At 43.4% G+C, this 20,281-nt stretch overlaps 1 protein-coding gene across 6 annotated transcripts in view; it reads right to left on the bottom strand.

Moving 5' to 3' along the window:
• The window catches only part of ripor2 (RHO family interacting cell polarization regulator 2), an 83,697-nt gene that overhangs the window by 40,229 nt on the left and 23,187 nt on the right, over positions 1–20,281 (bottom strand). For 4 of the 6 annotated variants that reach the window (XM_014178276.3, XM_045709825.2, XM_014178278.3 and 1 more), the window contains exons 2-6: positions 6,072–6,192; positions 4,633–4,788; positions 4,222–4,312; positions 3,555–3,578; positions 3,227–3,280 (exon numbers count right to left, since the gene is read on the bottom strand). In XM_014178276.3, the coding sequence (XP_014033751.1) occupies positions 3,227–3,280; positions 3,555–3,578; positions 4,222–4,312; positions 4,633–4,788; positions 6,072–6,192 (446 nt within the window). The remainder of the gene's footprint in view (positions 1–3,226; positions 3,281–3,554; positions 3,579–4,221; positions 4,313–4,632; positions 4,789–6,071; positions 6,193–20,281) is intronic. The other 2 variants (XM_045709824.2, XM_045709827.2) reach the window with 1 other exon arrangement.

Raw genomic sequence — 20,281 nt, 5'->3', positions numbered from 1 at the left:
ACTGATCCGCTTGGTACAATTTTGTGATACTCAGAAGAGACAATATAGCCACATTACCATAAAACTGTTTATATAATAGCATCATAATGGTTGTATAGAATGTATTAATAAGGATAAAGCTTTTGTAAGACATTGAGATGCTATGTACTGATGTAATGTGATAGATTTGGTTACAGAAATACAATTCTAACTCAGCCATAGGCACGCCCCCAGGGACCCATACAGGACCAGGCGTCATTTGACAAGCTGTTCTATGGGCACTATAAAACACCCCCTGATTTACATGTCTTCAGACCAGGCCTCCACTCATGGCTAATAGGTTTTACCTTCCAATTCCTCTACTGAAAGTGAACCATACCACGTGGTTAACTTTTAGACTATTGATACCGACAGAATAAGAACAAGTCTTTGATATTAATTATTAGTCTGCAGCTAAGTAAATTATATCATCGAACGCGAAGACCAACGTAACAACCATTCTATGACGACATTAATGAATGTCGCTTTGAAAGATCCATTCTAACCGAGAGAGAGAGAGACTCTCCAACAGAACCGAACTCTCCAACAAAGAACGACGACACACTGAGCGTAAATATATATTGATTGCAATTGTTCCCGAATGAGTGAGCCTTCAATTGTCAATTGTTAATATTAATGAACTCTGTGTAACTTCTCAGCTGACCGTTTATGACCCATTGTTCAACAGGCCGACCTGCCTGTTTAGCCCACAAGGGCACATTCCTCTACCAATCCTTTGTGACGATAATTACTGTTTGTATGTTTTTCTGTTAATTACTTAGTGTAGTAAATAAATGATTTTAAGACAATTGATGTATGGATGATTTTAGTAAAGACTGGGTTCGTGCAGATACAACAATTTACGACGTTTGGAATGAGACTGGACTAGAGGTAAAATACACCATTTAAACCAGAAGATAATCGGCCTATACTATAATAGAATAGAATATTATAGTACAGGAAAGTTATATTGGGAAAATTATAGCTTTGTAATCTGAATATTCTCCTTGGTGCCCCGATCTCCTAGTTAATTACAATTAAACGATTAATGAGTTTAATCGCGTGATAATAATTACAGGGAGCTAATTGATAAACATATCTTCAGTGTAATGGTACCCCAAAGACACGACACTTCCCACGAGCCGGGTTGTGACAAAAACTCACACTCATTCTTATGTTTAATAAGTGCATCATATGTGTGGCAGGCTTACAATGATGGCAACAAAAAAAAACCATTTGAGAGCGCGCTGACCCTGGTGCTAGAGGGATAGTGTGTGTGTGTGTGTGTGTGTGTGTGTGTGTGTGTGTGTGTGTGTGTGTGTGTGTGTGTGTGTGTGTGTGTGTGTGTGTGTGTGTGTGTGTTTTCTCACAGTGCAGCTGGAGATTGAATGATTGAAGGGGTACGGGACTATAAAACGTTTGGGAACCACTGCTCCAGAGGATTGCTTCGACCTAGATTCAACACCCACCGCCTCGGATCCTAACAACGCTAGCTGTGAGGAATAACAAATCAAATGGGAAACGGTAGCGCTCAGTGCTAACAATGTTAGGTGGAACAACGCTAGCTGTGAGGGATAACAAAACAGAGCAGGTAATGATAGAGCACAACACTAATGCTTCACACAGGCAGCACACATCTGTTGAAAGGCCAAAGGAACATTTCATCATCTTAAGTAATGAAAGAAGAGATACTGTATTTTTTTTTTCAAAGGTTGGAAATACATACAGTTCAAAAACTTGTTGGCGCATGTGTAGTGGGGTCTGTGTGTGTATGTTCAAATGTTTTACGTCACAATGATTGGCGCTTCAGAAGCCTCAAATCCAACATCTCCATGTTTCCATGGTTACCTTCGGCACAGGTGCTGGTTTTGGTTTGTGTGTTGTTATTGACTAGTATTCATTCTGCTATGTTCCACTGCAGCTTTGACACATACACAGCAGGGCTACCGGAGAGGAACCTTAGAGGAGACATGGCAGGGATGCCACCCAATCTGTCAACAACAGGGACATGGCAGGATAGAATGCCACCCAATCTGGCAACCGCAGAAGGGAGTATAGCCAGGGGGACTTTGAGGTGTCAGGTCGATTAATATTAACAGGACGTGTGTGTGTGTGTGTGTGTGTGTGTGTGTGTGTGTGTGTGTGTGTGTGTGTGTGTGTGTGTGTGTGTGTGTGTGTGTGTTCAAGGCCTTGGCTCTCAGCAAATACATTTGAGACGTCTGAGAGGTCAAGGGGTCAAGCCAGAGTCACACAACACAGAGAATCTGACTCAGAGTGTATTGAGAGATAAAAAGAGGCACAAGATGGAGGGAACGTTGGAACATAACTAACAAAATTACAATTAACGAAAATGTAAGCATAATCCAGTATAAACTAATGTATTGAATTTATTACACAAGCACAACGGCAAAGTCATGTCTTAAGTGTAAAACTAACAATGACTCAATAATCCATGCTTTCTGGGAATGCTATAAAGTCCAAAAGCTACGGGCAGAGTTAGTAAGTTGGTGTCAGAAGTTTTACAGTGTCAATTTACTTTTATTCTGTCTGTCTGCATATTTCAAGACATGGCATACAAGGGTGCAGTGAGATACCCGATGGGTTGGATGATACTTTTATCGTCAATCATCTTGAAAAAAACGTATACTTAAAAACGGTCAAATCAACCAATCCTCCATTGTCAACACAATGGAAAGGTCAAAGCTTTATTATGTAAATGTCTAAGCAACGGACAGAATCAAAATGGTGCCGTTTTAGGTCATGTGGCGGAGAGTGATGCGGGCGCTGGAGATGGGGAAGTGAGCAGGTGGGTCTGGACAGGGGTGATGTTGTGGATGCTTGTATGCTTCTGTATGTGTAGAGAAAAGTGTATGGCTCAGCTATGATTGAAGGACCCATAGCAACACTCAAAAACTGCTGTTGCTAGTGCGTGGGAAGGCTGGTTGAGGTGTTACATTGTTAACGATACCAGTGTGTGTTGGCGTGTGGGGGTGGCCCACGGGGCAAAGAGAGACGAGGAGAAGGAGTGGAGGGGAGAGGGAGAGAGCAGAGTTTAAACCCTCTCTAAAGCACTTCATGTTCTCTTAATTTCTGCTCCAGGTTTTCAGAAGCACAGACCCAGTTTGAAGCCCCACAGATTGGGCTACAGCAGAATCTATCCAAAGCAGTACAGTAACACAATATGCTCTGCTATTATGTAAATACCTACCTTGCTCATATGAAACTCCAACCGCCTCATATACCTCTCGATGGTTTTGATTTGCTGCAGACAGAAATAGAACAAGCTAGAGTTACATTGTGCTGTTGACAAGAGAAGATACTGTCAGACGCCTTTAAGCTGTGACAGCAGTTAAAACAGAGGGTAACATGTTAGATGATCAAACATGTCACACTTTCAACCGAGAGCAGACTCATTTATGGTAATCTAATCCCCCTCTCTCTTTTCCTGGCAGAAAAATGATTCACACACACATCAAAGATCCATCCTCACTCAAGCAGACTGGTTAGGCCTGGTGCCTTCCACACAACTCACTCACCTTGTCAAGATCGTACAGGACTCCCTGGGGGAAAACACACACAGTAGATAGTGTTACTACTGCACAGCATATGGAGGAGCAGCTCACAACTATGCCATTAATGCAAAGCAGACTGCAGTTGTCTGACAACAAAAGGAATATGAATTATTTTAAAACCACTTCCTCCCATTGAGAGAAGCTGTCTTTGGTTAGAGGAGCAGCAATGTGTTTGCTGTCTGACTAGCGTAGTAGCTACTAGCTACAGAACTAGATGAGAGGGAGCTTAATCGCTCATTAGCACATGTGAGATGTCATGGGGAAGAAATAACATCATTAACAAATTGATTATCAGGCCAATTAGAATGAGGAGACGTGTAGCTAGCTACATTACCAGTGTTACTCAACCCAGTCCACTGGGACCATCAGCCGTTCCACATATTTGATCTAACCCCAACACTGGAGCACACTTGATTCAAATAATCAAGGGCTTGATGATTAGTAGACTAGTTAAATCAGGTGTACTAGTGTTGGGATAGAGCCGATAAGTGAAATGACAGGTTGGTCCCTAAGAACTGGGTTGAGAAGCACTACACTACAACAAGGGTATAGGGCGTAGGGTCTCGGTGTTGATTTAGGACTGAGCCTACACTACAGTCAGTGGTAGTGGTGATGATGATGATGAGCTCACATCCTGTCTCACCAGTCTGGAGTTCCTCTTCATGTCCTTCATCAGAGAGGTGAGTTTATCAAGCTCAGTCTGGTATACCTCCAGATACTCACTGAGGGAGAGAGAGAGAGGACGGGGAGAGATAGAGAAGGAGGGGGAGAGAGAGGGAGGAGGAGAGGGTGGAGGGAAGAGGAGAGGGTGGAGGAGAGGGAAGGTGGAAGGAGGGATGGAGAGAGAGAGGGGGAAAAGGGAGAACAGAGGGAAGGAGAGGGGTGGAGGGAGAGGGAGAAGAAAATTGAAGGGAGGGATGGAGGGGGGAGAGAGAGGCCACAGCTTACAATAAAGCTCTCGCATATCACCAGGTTATTATATGGGCCGTGTGTGTGTGTGCGTGCCGTTTCTGTATGTGCACGTGTGCATGTCTGTTCTCACTCCAGGCCTTGTTTGAGGGCCCCATACACCTCCTCCACCCTCTTGGGCTGGGGCACTCTGGAGCCGCTGCTGGCCTTGTGCCCTGACAGATGGGGCTTCTTGGGCTTGGACGTGGGCTTCTTCTGCACCGCAGAGTTCCCCATGAACGAGTTACACCTGGACACACACAGAATTTGAAGGTTTTCTTTGGGTCCTCAACAGAAATGGTCACAAAGGTGGTCTTTCTGAGGTCAATACAGCAATTTTGACTCCTCAGTCCACAATACATAAGAGTTACATACTGTAGTTTCTTCTTCATAAAACAGCTCAGAACACACACACCTCACACACCAGAGACAATTTCATCGCCTAGTGACAGTCCCCAAGGCAACCCCACCCCAGTATAGTAGGCGGAGGGATATGAACTGTACTGGGGTCAAGGGCTAGTTCAAGGCCACCCCACCCCAGTATAGTAGGCGGAGGGATATGAACTGTACTGGAGTCAGGGGCTAGTTCAAGGCAACCCCGCCCCAGTATAGTAGGCGGAGGGATATGAACTGTACTGGGGTCAGGGGCTAGCCGAAACATTCTTATGCTGGAGTGCCCTAACTGCTCTGGTGGTGATGTGTGACATGCACATTAGAAATGCTCTTTACAATATTTCCAACCCTAAAGTGATAGACAGCGGTCTTCTGGTTTTAATTAACTAGTGTATGTAGTGTTGATATTATAGACCCGTATCCCTACACTGACAAGTATCCACTTCCTTGTATAGAGCAGAATTATGGGGACACAGCGACAGCAGATTTCACTTCTTGCTCGACAAGTCAGAACATGCCACATACTGCTGCCTGCCTGGAACTCAGAGCTACCACAAATCTAGGCCAGCGTGCAGAATGAGTTGCCATGGGGTCACGCTAGCTAGCTTTATGCTACATTCAGCCTAGCAGCAGTGCTTTAATAGGCAGACATATAGGCACATACACACGCTCATTATCAGAAGGAGATAACCACATGTGACAGTCATCTGTCAGTTGCTTAACGCTCATTCAACTGATTCATGTATAGCAATTACTACATTCCCAGTCTGAGGAGCCAGTCAGAGGAGGGTATCTTTCACTGCTTCACTGAAGAAGACTGAGGTCTCAGAGTTTGGCCTATCCACAGGGGGTACTTGAGAAGAATCTTGAGACCATAGGCTTACTGGTAAAATGCACATGAGAGGGTACTTCAGGGGTACTCCGGGCAAAGCAAAATTCTGTTGGTGGTACAGTAAGCAAAAAAAAGGTAAGGAACCACTGCTTTATAGAGTAGGATGAAGTTGCGCTTAGGCACTGATCTATGGTCAACTTTTCTTAATTCCCCTCTAACAGCTAGGGTTGGAATTGGGTACGGCATATTAATCCTAGATCTGTGCCTAGAAAGCCTTCAGGCCAACTTCCACCTCTCTATTCCCTTACCGCGAGCGTCTTTCCTGTAGCGTGCTGAAGCCTGCAAAGGACTGGCTCCGGATGATCCCATTGGGTCCCCCGGGGGAGTGGGTTCCAGCCGCCATGATCTCTGGGACGCGGGACGACACTCCTGGAGAGAGAGAGGGAGGAAAAGAGAGCGAGATTGAGTTATATGAGCTACAGTAGTGAGCTACAGTAGTGAGCTACAGTAGTGAGCTACAGTAGTGAGCTACAGGAAACTATAACAGAGATTGATATACATGAGCAGTACAGGGAAACTGGGATGAGAGAGAGAGAGCTATTAGGAAATAGTATGTTATTAAACTCTACAGTGACAGAATAAGAGAGGGAGACCTGTATGGGCTACACAGTACGCAGGAAACTGTAATAAGCTTGGTATGTTGCAACTCTACAGTGACGGGATGAGAGACAGAATACTTGTCGATACCGGCTCTGAATGTTGTTAGTCCGCATCTAAGCCTGAAGTCATCATCTATTTACTACACTGCAGATAGTGAACCATTCAACCCTGTGTAGTGTGTTGAGAAAATAGGAAAGGGGGATACCTAGTCAGTTGTACAACTCAATGCATTCAACTGAAATGCGTCTTCCACATTTAACCCAGCCCCTCTGAATCAGAGAGGTGTGGGGGGCTGCCTTAATCAACATCAGTATTGTACTATAATATGTCCTTGATCAATAACAAGTCTACTTTCATTGTGCTCCCGACTCCTCCAAGAGTGGCTACTTACACCAAGTATACCAAACATTAAGAACAGCTTCCTAATATTGAGTAGCCTTCACCTGGATTCACCTGGTCAGTCTATGTTATGTTTTGGACACTCAGTGTATTTTCAGTGTTGTTCTTCCTTGCTCGCACATTTCTAATCATCATTGATGGAACATTGTAGGAACCAGGGACAGGCTAGGCTATTTCTAGGCTATTTCTATATTTAGCCAACCTGAGCTGTCTGAAACTTGTAACACAGTCGAGAAGACTGTTTGATAGAGACATTAAAATGAGCTTCCTAGAAACATGTCTAGAAACAGACACAGGAGAGAAGAGTGGACGCACATAGCACACAGATAATTAGTGATGGGGGAAAAAATAAATACGTTACATATCATGATATTATTGTCCTACATAGTATAGACTACCAGCTAAACTCATATTATGAGATATGAGAATAATGTGAAGTGATTTTTACAGTAAAAGTAATCCTAACCGTCGCTTGCGGCACCTCGCCCCTCGTGACTCCTTCCAGTCAATGGAAGCGTATAGGGGAGCCTTCAACCTGCAGACCCCAGCAACATGACACCATGCCTGGTTCCCAGCACAGAGAGACGTGACAGTGACAAAGCCCAGGGCCGAGGGATAGGGCCACACAAAGGCCCTGCACCATGCTGTGCACGGGCCCGGGGAAAGACTAGATGTTGTTTTGCTGTGGAGGGACAATAGGACAGGTCTGATATGGCCTCAGCTATTTATAGAGCCCACTTCAACACCACTCACTCACTGTGAAGCTGGGTCATATTAAAAAAGAATTCTGATCTAGGATCAGGTCTCCCTTGTCTATATAATCCTATTCATTATGATCGAAAAGGAAAAATGTATCCTAGATCAGCATTCCTACTGTGAGACGCTTTGTGAATATAGGCACTGATGTGCAGCAGACTAGAACACTGGTACACAGGTCAATTAGGTCTATCTGCAAAAGAGGCTGGGCATGACCACTCAAATATTCAAAGAAACTATTGTGATCTTATAGTTCTATCTGGTTGGTATCGATGGCACTTTTTTTTAATGATTTGATGTCTTACAAGAACCCAAACTGTTTGACCAGAGACTGACCCACTGTAGACAACACCAGGAGAAGATGTTGAGACAAGGAAAAACACAGTTTGTCTATTTGAAGGTACAAATGAGGGTCTAAAGTGAGAATCAATAGGAGCTGGAGCTAGAGATTATGGACTGAATCTTTGCAATTCCCTTTGGTCCTCCATTTCTACACAACAGTGGAAAATGGCTAAAAACGCATCATCACATCATTTGCTGGCTTGATGGTAAATAGTGTGCTCTTCACTGTGGCTCACTCTGCTTTCTGAAAGCCTTGCTCTTAGAGAGACAACGGCTGAGAGGAGGCTGGGAGATTTACAAAACCTTCTTCATCATGTTTAGAGTTCTGACTGAGCTTTTCTAAAAGTCTTGTAGGTCATGCTTTTGAACACACTTGAAAAGTCTAGAAGATCCTGCTGAGATTGGCGGAGACAGGCCGGAACAAAAATGAAAAGATTGATTTCAGCTTCAATTTGTTGGATCTTCTCAACATTGGAATCCCTTCCTTTGATACCACATCCATCCATCCAACTCCACATCTTGCCAAATGGCAAAGTCAAGAATGAGACAACAGAGCCTCCAGCCAACTCAAGAGGCGGAAATATACAGCGTGGTAAGCATGTTAGGGTACTCTAAGGACTGCCAACACTGAGAACTGGAGGGCAGAACTGTCAGAAGTATCTTATCAAGCCAAACACTTCTATAACTTGGTCATAACATTCTGAATACATTAACTCATCTATTCTACAGATGCTCCATTTTCCATCTACAGGTTTAAAACTAATATGAGAGAGAAACTGGAGAGAAATAAACCACCACCCACTGACTAAATCAACTAGCATGTTTTCAGTTCAGTTTTAACATCAACCTGGAGAGAGAATCTGGAATGAACGGTATGACAGTCATCCATCCACATTCATGTCAAGGCACGTCTTTCACATCCACTAAACATCACTACTCACTACTCGCCTCAAAAACAAACTACAGTCGTGGCCAAAAGTTTTGAGAATGACACAAATATAAATTTTCACAAAGGCTGCCTCAGTTTGTATGAAGGCAATTTGCATATACTCCAGAATGTTATGAAGAGTGATCAGATGAATTGCAATTAATTGCAAAGTCCCTCTTTGCCATTCAAATGAACTGAATCCCCAAAAAACATTTCCACTGCATTTCAGCCCTGCCACAAAGGACCAGATGACATCATATCAGTGGATTCTCTCGTTAACACAGGTGTGAGTGTTGACGAGGACAAGGCTGGAGATCACTCTGTCATGCTGATTGAGTTCGAATAACAGACTGGAAGCTTCAAAAGGATGGTGGTGCTTGGAATCATTGTTCTACCTCTGTCAACCATGGTTACCTGCAAGGAAACACGTGCTGTCATCATTGCTTTGCACAAAAAGGGCTTCACAGGCAAGGATATTGCTGCCAGTAAGATTGCACCTAAATCAACCATTTATCGGATCATCAAGAACTTCAAGGAGAGCGGGTCAATTGTTGTGAAGAAGGCTTCAGGGCGCCCAAGAAAGTCCAGCAAGTGCCAGGACTGTCTCCTGAAGTTGATTTAGCTGCGGGATCAGGGTACCAGCAGTACAGAGCTTGCTCAGGAATGGCAGCAGGCAGGTGTGAGTGCATCTGCACGCACAGTGAGGCGAAGACCTTTGGAGGATGGCCTAGTGTCAAGAAGGGCAGCAAAGAAGCCACTTTTCTCCAGGAAAAATATCAGGGACAGGCTGATATTCTGCAAAAGGTACAGGGATTGGACTGCTGAGGACTGGGGTAAAGTAATTTTCTCTGATGAATCCCCTTTCCGATTGTTTGGGGCATCCGGAAAAAATCTTGTCCGGAGAAGACAAGGTGAGCGCTACCGTCAGTCCTGTGTCATGCCAACAGTAAAGCATCCTGAGACCATTCATGTGTGGGGTTGCTTCTCAGCCAAGGGAGTGGGCTCACTCACAATTTTGCCTAAGAACACAGCCATGAATAAAGAATGGTACCAACACATCCTCCGAAAGCAACTTCTCCCAACCATTCAGTAACAGTTTGGTGACGAACAATGCCTTTTCCACAGCATGATGGAGCACCTTGCCATAAGGCAAAAGTGATAACTAAGTGGCTCGGGGAACAAAACATCGATATTTTGGGTCCATGGCCAGGAAACTCCCCAGACCTTAATCCCATTGAGAACTTGTGGTTAATCCTCAAGAGGCGGGTGGACAAACAAAAACCCACATATTCTGACAAACTCCAAGCATTGATTATGCAAAAATGGGCTGCCATCAGTCAGGATGTGGCCCAGAAGTTAATTGACAGCATGCAGAGGTCTTGAAAAAAAAGGGTCAACACTGCAAATATTGACTCTTTGCATCAACTTCATGTAATTGTCAATAAAAGCCTTTGACACTTATGAAATGCTTGTAATTATACTTCAGTATTCCATAGTAACATCTGACTATGAGTTTCAGGTCAGACAAAATGTAGAATAATAAAAAAAAACATCCCCTCACAGCAGGAAGATAAACATCCATTAGCTCAACCAGTGAGTCAACCCCCTCTCTCTCTCACAGCCCAATGTCACCCCTCTGTCCCATCTTCCCTCCAATAGAGAGCCTTTCATACAATACAACACAGCGCTTCCTGAATCCTGATGCATTCTGGGACAGAGGCAGGGTGTCCCAGTTCAATGAGGCTGCCAGTCAGTCAGTCAGGCTATTGAAGGCTTCTCAGTCACGCAACCCTGCATTCCCCATGAGGAGGGGGACGTCAATGGGGTACAGGGGGGACGTCAAGGGGGGACAGGGGCCTCTCAGGCCGCACAAGCCTGATCAGTATGCTAACCAGCAGCCTGACACAAATCCCAAGAGGACCATGCAATGGGAGGGGGTGCAGCAATGGGCTGATGCAATGAGTCAAGGAGGGCAGCACTGAGGGGCGTGAGCGTGGAGGGAATTCGGGGTTGCTCGGGAAATTGGTAATTATCTTCCAGCATGGTCTGTGTTTGATTCGTCAACCCTCCAGATCGAGGTGGATGGGTTTGGGAGTTGTGTGTGTGTGTGTGTGTGTTAGGAGACCTGAGCATAGAGGGGTGGGGGTGAGGGTGCTGGAACAGGGGGAGAGATCCTCCAACAGGACCCGGTGGGCCCAGGGCTGAGAACCACAGGCCAAGGTAATCGTCCAACAGCACCCGTGGGCCCAGGGCTGGCATCCATCCCACACACAAACAACCCTCTCCCCTCCCTCTCTCCAAACTCAGTCACCCATTCTGACTAAAACAAAATCAGAACATCGTTCTCACCCATACCCCCTCTGAAGCACTAACAGACAAAAACAGACTCACTCATTCACACAGTCCTCTTCCTTTTTAAGTCTAACCACAGCTCTCTCCTGAACAAATGGGTCCTCTTCACTCGGCCTCGCACAAAACGCACACACACAGTCATTAAAGCAGCCCCTCTTCCTCCCTTTGTCTCCCTTCCACAACCCATTAGGTAGGACTACAACCCTCCTGACTGCCAACGAGGCCGATCAGGGACACTGAAACTATGTTTTGCTCTCCCCAGCCAGTAAGCAAGCCACTATGACCTCAGCCATCTTCCATGGTCACCCAGCCAACCAGGGTGCATTAGCTCACGGTCGATGTGAACCACATACAGACGAGTGGTGACCAAAGTCTCTCCCATGGTACAGCCCTGTAGGAAATGGCTCGTCAGAACTTTCGGGGATTATTATATGGACGGAAAAAAGTGTTTTAATTCGCTGGCTTCCTGTGTCCTATTGACAGGTTGACCAATAAATGAGGCCCAAACTCCCATTCTATCCAATGTCATAAAATAGAATTTATTTGCCCCTAGTACGCAAATATTTGGAAGGACACAAACATGCACACAAACACCTCTTCAGCATACACCACTTGGCTGTCTCCAAATAAAACCTTTGAGAAATGGAACCTTGTACATCCAGCAGCTGAATGTTTCAGAAGTGTTCTATTCATAGATGGCTGCTATCTTTATCACCACAACATCAGAAAGTATCCGACACAGGGACAGACAAGAGGATGGGAGAGCATGGAAATCCAAGGCTCTCACAGTGAAAAGGCACAATGGCGGTTTACTTCACAGCAGCTCAGCGAGGCAAAGCATTTTAAGTGCATTTTAGGTTTAGAGTTACAATTAGGGTTAGGGTTAGAATTAGGGTAAGAGGTTAGTGGTTAGGTTTAGGGTCACAGATTAAGGCTATGGTAAGGGTAAGGTTTAGGGTCACAGATTAAGGCTATGGTAAGGGTTAGGTTTAGGGTCACAGATTAAGGCTATGGTAAGGGTTAGGTTTAGGGTCACAGATTAAGGCTATGGTAAGGGTTAGGTTTAGGGTCACAGATTAAGGCTATGGTAAGGGTTAGGTTTAGGGTCACAGATTAAGGCTATGGTAAGGGTAAGGTTTAGGGTCACAGATTAAGGCTATGGTAAGGGTTAGGTTTAGGGTCACAGATTAAGGCTATGGTAAGGGTTAGGTTTAGGGTCACAGATTAAGGCTATGGTAAGGGTTAGGTTTAGGGTCACAGATTAAGGCTATGGTAAGGGTAAGGTTTAGGGAAAATAGGATTTTAATTGGAAATTAGTTTTAGGTCCCCATGAGGATAGAAAACAATGTGTGTGTTTGTGTGTGTACTGCTAGGTGCTGAAGAGACAATTCTTTATTTCCATTAGAATGCATTAGAGTGCCTAATACAGTTTCTAAGTGGTGGAGGAAGGGAGGGAGGGAGGAAAGAAAGCCCTGCGAAATTTCAATAACATGCTGAGAGCTGTTAAAAATGCTACACTGCTTTTAAATGGGTCCATAAAAAAGGTTAGTGTCATTACTTTCAGCTTACTTCCCATTTTAGTGTATTGAGCATCTGAAACCCTCTAGCTAAAATTATGAGCATGAAATAAAGTTTACTATCTGTATGTGTCAGATTATGATAACTGCTTTTAGACCAACATTTTATTAGCCTTTACTTTTTCCCCAGAGGGCCAACACATTACCAATGTTTAAAGGCATAATACCCAAATATGTTAATGTTATTCCACCAAAAGTACATTTCCTCCAGCATATGTAGGTTTAAAGACCTTTATGGCATGGCATACAGCATATGTAGGTTTAAAGACCTTTATGGCATGGCATACAGCATATGTAGGTTTAAAGACCTTTATGGCATGGCATACAGCATATGTAGGTTTAAAGACCTTTATGGCATGGCATACAGCATATGTAGGTTTAAAGACCTTTATGGCATGGCATACAGCATATGTAGGTTTAAAGACCTTTATGGCATGGCATACAGCATATGTAGGTTTAAAGACCTTTATGGCAGGGCATACAGCATATGTAGGTTTAAAGACCTTTATGGCAGGGCATACAGCATATGTAGGTTTAAAGACCTTTATGGCATGGCATACAGCATATGTAGGTTTAAAGACCTTTATGGCAGGGCATACAGCATATGTAGGTTCAAAGACCTTTATGGCAGGGCATACAGCATATGTAGGTTTAAAGACCTTTATGGCAGGGCATCAGGCTGAAGTAGTAAATAATGTGACAGACTGACTATAACGCGACTGACTGGAATCTACCAGAGACAATAAAAACAGAGACAATATGGGTCAGCTGTCATAGTTCAATCCCTAAACTGCCCTGGCTAAACGACAAACTGGCATTTTCAACATGAGTAATTAGGAAAAAGCCAACCCTCTACCCCAATACTCACTTACGATCACACACAAAACAGGGAAACAGAGAGTGACTGTGGTGATTCAGCACACACCATGTCATGTGGCATACACCCCATGTCATGTGGCATACACACCATGTCATGTGACAGTGGTGATTCAGCATACACACCATGTTATGTGACAGTGGTGATTCACAATTAGACCCAACCAAATCATGAGAAAACAAAAATAAATAATTTACCAAAAAACAGAGCAAACGGAAATATTATTTGTCCCTGAACAGAGAGTACACAGTGGCAGAAAACCTGCCCACTGTGACTGACCCAAAACCCAAAATTAAGGAAAGCTTTTGACTATGTATAGACTCAGTGAATATAGCCTTGCTATTGAGAGAGGTCGCCGTAGGCAGACCTGGCTCTCAAGAGAAGACAGGCTACGTGCACAAAATTGTTGGAAACTGCGGAAACTGAGCTGCACTTCCTAACCTCCTGCCAAATGTATGACCATATTAGAGACATATTTTCCTCATATTACACAGACCCACAAAGAATTTGAAAACTAATCCAATTTTGATCAACTTCCACATGTATTAGGTGAAATAGCACTGTGTGCAATCACAGCAGCAAGATTTGTGACCTGTTGCCACATGAAAAGGGCAACCAGGGAAGAACAAACATCTTAAATAAACCCATGTTTATGTTTATTTAATTTCCCTTTTGTACTTTAACTTTGCACATCGTTATAACACTGTAGATAGCCATAATATGACATTTGAAATGTCTCTATTCCTTTGAAACTTTTGTGAGTGTAATGTTTACTGTTCCTTTTTTATTACACTTTGTTTATTACCTATTTCACTTGCTTTGGCAATGTAAACATAGGTTTCCCATGTCAATAAAGCCCTTTGATTTGATTCAGCACACACACCATGTCATGTGACAGTGGTAATTCAGCACACACACCATGTCATGTGACAGTAGTAATTCAGCACACACACCATGTCATGTGACAGTAGTAATTCAGCACACACACCATGTCATGTGACAGTGGTAATTCAGCACACACACCATGTCATGTGACAGTGGTAATTCAGCACACACACCATGTCATGTGACAGTAGTAATTCAGCACACACATATAATTCACTGTATCACAATTCCAGTGGGTCAGAAGTTTACATACACTACGACTGTGCCTTTAAACAGCTTGGAAAATTCCAGAAAATGATGTTGTGGCTTTAGAAGCTTCTGATTGGTTAATTGACATCATTTGAGTCAATTGGAGGTATACCTGTGGATATATTTCAAGGCCTACCTTCAAACTCAGTGCCTCTTTGCTTGACATCATGGGAAAATCAAAATAAATCAGCCAAGACCTCAGAAAAACAATTGTAGACCTCCACAAGTCTGGTTCATCCTTGGGAGCAATTTCCAAACGCCTGAAGGTACCACGTTCATCTGTACAAACAATAGTACGCAAGTATAAACACCATGGGACCATGCAGCCATCATTACCGCTCAGCAAGGAGACGCATTCTGTCTCCTAGAGATGAACATACTTTGGTGAGAAAGGTGCAAATCAATCCCAGAACAACAGCAAAGGACCTTGTGAAGATGCTGGAGGAAACAGGTACAAAAGTATCTATGTCCACAGCAAAACGAGTCCAATATCGACATAACCTGAGAGGCCGCTCAGCAAGGAAGAAGCCACTGCTCCAAAACCGCCATAAAAAAGCCAGACTATGGTTTGCAACGGCACATGGGGACAAAGATCGTACTTTTTGGAGAAATGTCCTCTGGTCTAAAGAAACAAAAGTAGAACTGTTTGGCAATAATGACCATTGTTATGTTTGGAGGAAAAAGGGGGAGGCTTGCAAGCCGAAGAACACCAACCCAACCGTGAAGCACGGGGGTGGCAGCATCATGTTGTGGGGGTGCTTTGCTGCAGGAGGGACTGGTGCACGTCACAAAATAGATGGCATCATGAGGAGAAAAATTATGTTGGTATATTGAAGCAACATCTCAAGACATCAGTCAGGAAGTTAAAGCTTGGTCGCAAATGGGTCTTCCAAATGGACAATGACCCCAAGCATACTTCCAAAGTTGTGGCAAAATAGCTTAAGGACAACAATGTCAAGGCATCAGTGGCCATCACAAAGCCCTGACCTCAATCCAATAGAACATTTGTGGGCAAAACTGAAAAAGTGTGTGCGGGCAAGGAGGCCTTCAAACCTGACTCAGTTACACCAGCTCTGTCAGGAGGAATGGGCCAAAATTCACCCAACTTATTGTGGGAAGCTTGTGGAAGGCTACCCAAAACATTTGACCCAAGTTAAACAATGCTACCAAACACTAATTGAGTGCATGTAAACTTCTGACCCACTGGGAATGTGATGAAAGAAATAAAAGCTGAAATAAATCCTTCTCTCCTATTACTATTATTCTGACATTTCACAATATTAAAATAAAGTGGTGATCCTAACTGACCTAAGACAGGGAATTTTTACTAGGATTAAATGTCAAGAATTGTGAAAAACTGAGTTTAAATGTATTTGGCTAAGGTGTATGTAAACTTCCGACTTCAACTGTATGTGAACCTGTTGCAAAGTAGTACGCTATGGCCGTGGTATACTGCATACTTTTTACTAAACATTATGTCATAAATAGTATGCAACAATGAGTACATACTATGCAGGCTAAGTATGTAGTACGCGAGTATGGATATTATGACACGGACGTTGAGATAGCGTTAGGATATCTAACCATTATCAAACATGAAACCAGACTTTGAAAAATAAATGTAATTTAATTAATTTAACAGCCTACTTCAGGCAAGGAAGTGAAATGCCAACTGCTCAAATGTAAAAATTCAAATCAGATGCCCACAGACAGACAGTAATCTGATGATCTGAATGTATAAAAGTCATACCACTCCCAATCCCAAATTTCCCTCAGTCCAATAAGGACGATGCCTATAACCTATAATCAGATTGGGGGACTAATCGTTATTCAATGACTTGTGTGGACGTCAGCTTTCACAGCCACGGACATCAAGTTAGAGAGACTTATTCCCTAGGGCCCTGGTCAAAAGTAGTGCACTATATTGAGAAAATGGTGCCATTTTAAACATAGCCTTTTTAGTTTGAAATCAAATCAAACACTGTGAAAATGTCACTGGGTCAGTGAGACGACAGCCACTGTGACAAGAGTATTCATTATTAATATCAAACTGCAATGAAACAATACCTGTGTCAGACTCTCTCCCTCTGGACTTCAGTTCATACAAAACTCCCTATCTCAACAGCTAGTTCAGATCACTGTAGCCACTACTACCAGGGAGAGAGAAATAATTCTTTTTTTAGCTTTAAAATAACCACTCACTGGGGCAGAAATAGTTGGCTTGATCCAGTTTGGATGGTCACTGCTTTGCTTTCCAGGCCTAGCCTGGAAAGGTAGCCATGTTGGACTTGAGTCGAAGACAAAAACCGCTCGCCCACACAAAGCCATACACGTGGTCTGCGGTTTTGAGGCCGGTTTGTTGTGCTGCCAAATTCTCTAATATGGCGTTGGAGGCGGCTTATAGTAGAGAAATGAACATTAAATTCTCTGGCAACAGCTCTGGTGGACATTCCTGCAGTCAGCACATGTCCATGCTCCCTGAGAACTTGAGACATCTGTGACATTGTGTTGTGTGACAAAACTGCACATTTTAGAGTGGCCTTTTATTGTGCCCAGCACCTGTGTAATGAGCATGCTGTTTAATCAGCTTCTTGATATGCCACACCTGTCAGGTGGATGGATTATCTTGGCAAAGGAGAGATGCTCACTAACAGGGATGTCCACAAAATTTGGGACGTTTTATTTCCAATTATGAAACATGGGACCAACACTTACTTTACATGTTGCGTTTATATTTTTGTTCAGTGTATATATATGCCTCTATCTTTTCTTCATACTTTATATCTGGTTTCAGTCATTTAAGTTTACACTGAAAACGTTTTTGTTATATTAAGTGTGGTGGCAACGATTTAGCAGCTGGCCACTGCTAAATGAATATAGGGGAAACACTGAAAGTACATGTGGTCATTGGTAGCCTGGTCATAATGTCAGTTCAACTGAATATTTATCTTGGTAATTGTTCTCTCTTATTGCTGTAGGTGATATGGAGATACAGCAGCTACTGAGGTCATGGTGAATCTGTCCTCCACTATTTTCACATCCACGACTAAACCCTTCTTAAGAACAGTTTGAACAGAATAAGAGAACAACAGTTTAGTAACACTGCAGGGAGAGAAAGAGACAGTGGGAGAGAGAAAGACAAAAAGAAAATAACTTGCAAAAAAGATTAACACTTAATCTAAATGTGCCCTTTCTGACCAAAAAAAAGAGCATAAAGGGTTTGTTTAAAAAAAAAAAGAGATACTATTATGCAATATGTATTTCCCTATTTCTACTACTAAGATGGTGATGAAAATGACTCGTCGATCCACAGCGCCAAGCTCCATTACGTGACGTAAATGGAGCTTTACTGGATTGAACCGAATTACCAGCTGTTCACTTTAATACCACTAGTCATCACCACCCTGTAGTGAACCGCTCAGTATACCAGCTACTCTAAACTTCCACTCCAGGCCACACACACACACACACACACACACACACACACACACACACAAGTTCACATGCAAACACACACAGACACATGCGAGCGCACATACCATGTACCATGCTTTGAAATGCTGGGAACTAACAGTGTTCATTATTCAAATTGGTAACCACGAAAGAAAGAACGAAAGAGAGGAAGGAGAGAAATAAAGGGAGAGCAAGTAAACAAGAGAACAGGTAGGTACAGTAGGTAATGAGACTAGGGGATATGATCAATCTGAGGAGGCTCTGGCCTCCTGCTGCTCAGATTAGGAATCATCCATGTGAACCCAATCACCTGCTGTTACAGCGGCTCAGGCTTCTACCCAGTCAGCTGTACAGGAAGAGCAGCAGCACATCTGGCTCCAGTCAGGAGAAATGACTTGCTGCTGGTATTAAATTATTAAGGTGCCGATGCCACACACACGCAACAGCTATGATAATCACCCTGCATGTGACTTAGTGGGGAGGTAATGTATTTAAAATGACAGAGAGAGAAAGATTACTTCCTTGCGTGAAGAAGACTTATGAGTGAGGTGTTTTTGAGAAGGCAGAGAGTGAAGGGTTCCAGAAGCTTAAAAAGTCAACATTAGCACTTTGGGTGAGTTTAGTATGTCAGAGGGACCAGTGAAGAGTGAAAAAACACAAAGAAGGCATTGAGTAGCCTTATAAACATGTAGTAGGGCTGTCCCCGACCCAAAACAAAATCTCAGTCTACCGAGAGTCGTCTGTTCTTTCGAACAATTGATTTTAAAACTTGTAGTTTTCCATATATAAAACACTGAACTTGTCTGATGCTTTAAGCACACTGTTTGATGAAATAATTAAGACACAAATTAATCTAGAGGGAGTCTGACCGAAATTGATTTGATTGTGCCAGGCCGGGCTCAGACTTGCTGCCCTGTGTTAAAATAAATGACAGCAAGTGCCTGTGTGACTAGCACCCATTGTCTCGCACTCCTTCCTGCTGCCGCGACCACCACAGAACATCAACAGTGTTTATCGTGCTGTCTGTGTTGCTGAAGCTGTAACATAATTACAGTCATTTCTGACTGAAAAGTTTGGTTACAGAAATCCTTGATTTGTTTAGGAAAAACATGACCTATTCCCTCAACTCTTGCTCTCTTTATGTGACACATTTATGCATCGAATGCAAGTGACCAATGGGGCCTGACCTATAGCCCATCATATTAACATCAATAAATTGATTATAACAAACTCTGAACACCATAACACGTGGCAGCAAAATGGATGAGGACATGAAAAAGAAACTCGAAATGGATGAATGTTTACTGGTTGCTCAGGCGGGACAGGGGAAGTCAGATGTTTGGAAAATGTTGACTTAGTTGTGGAAACTACTTGATATCAAGAAAAAGAAGGAAGGTAAGGAGCAAGCGCTGCGTGCATATTATGTTTGACAAACAGGTGCTGTTAGATTACAATGTAATGTTTCTGACAATTTGGGACAGTGAAAACAACACTAAATACATTTTCAGTGTAATGAACACGGGGGAAGACAGAGAGCTGGTTTCAAGCGCAGGGCGCAAAGGACCACAGGAGGCGGCAGGTAGCTGGGTCCAGGGACAGGCAGGTCATACACTGGGGGTCCAAAAGGGCAACAGTACAGGCAGGGAAAAGGCTAGTAATGTAGTCCGGGAGATCAAGCAATAGGTAGATAACAGGAAATCCGATAGGCTAAAGTGCAAGCAGGGAATAGGCAAAAGGCGTCGTTAGTGAGGCAGGCAAAACAATCTCATACATGGGAGGAGTAAATCACGGGAAATACAGAGCTCTGAAAGACGTGTGTCACAAAACAAACAATACCTCTCAGTGATGGGGTGCAAAGAACTGAACTAAATAGTGTGTGGTAATGACATACAGGTTTGTGAACAGGTGATTAGAATTCAGGTGATTGGGATCTGGAGAGTGAACTGTGTTCAGGGGATCTATGTGTTTGAGGGTGTGAGTTCGAAGCAGACGTTACAATCAGTAATACCAGAGAGGCTGTTCTATCAAAAAAAAAGTGTT

The sequence above is a fragment of the Salmo salar genome, chromosome 27 (assembly GCF_965601325.2).
Source record: "Salmo salar chromosome 27, fSalSal1, whole genome shotgun sequence".
NCBI lineage: Eukaryota > Metazoa > Chordata > Actinopteri > Salmoniformes > Salmonidae > Salmo > Salmo salar.
Note: the sequence above shows the minus strand (reverse complement) of the source record. Positions and strands in the feature narration are given on the sequence as shown.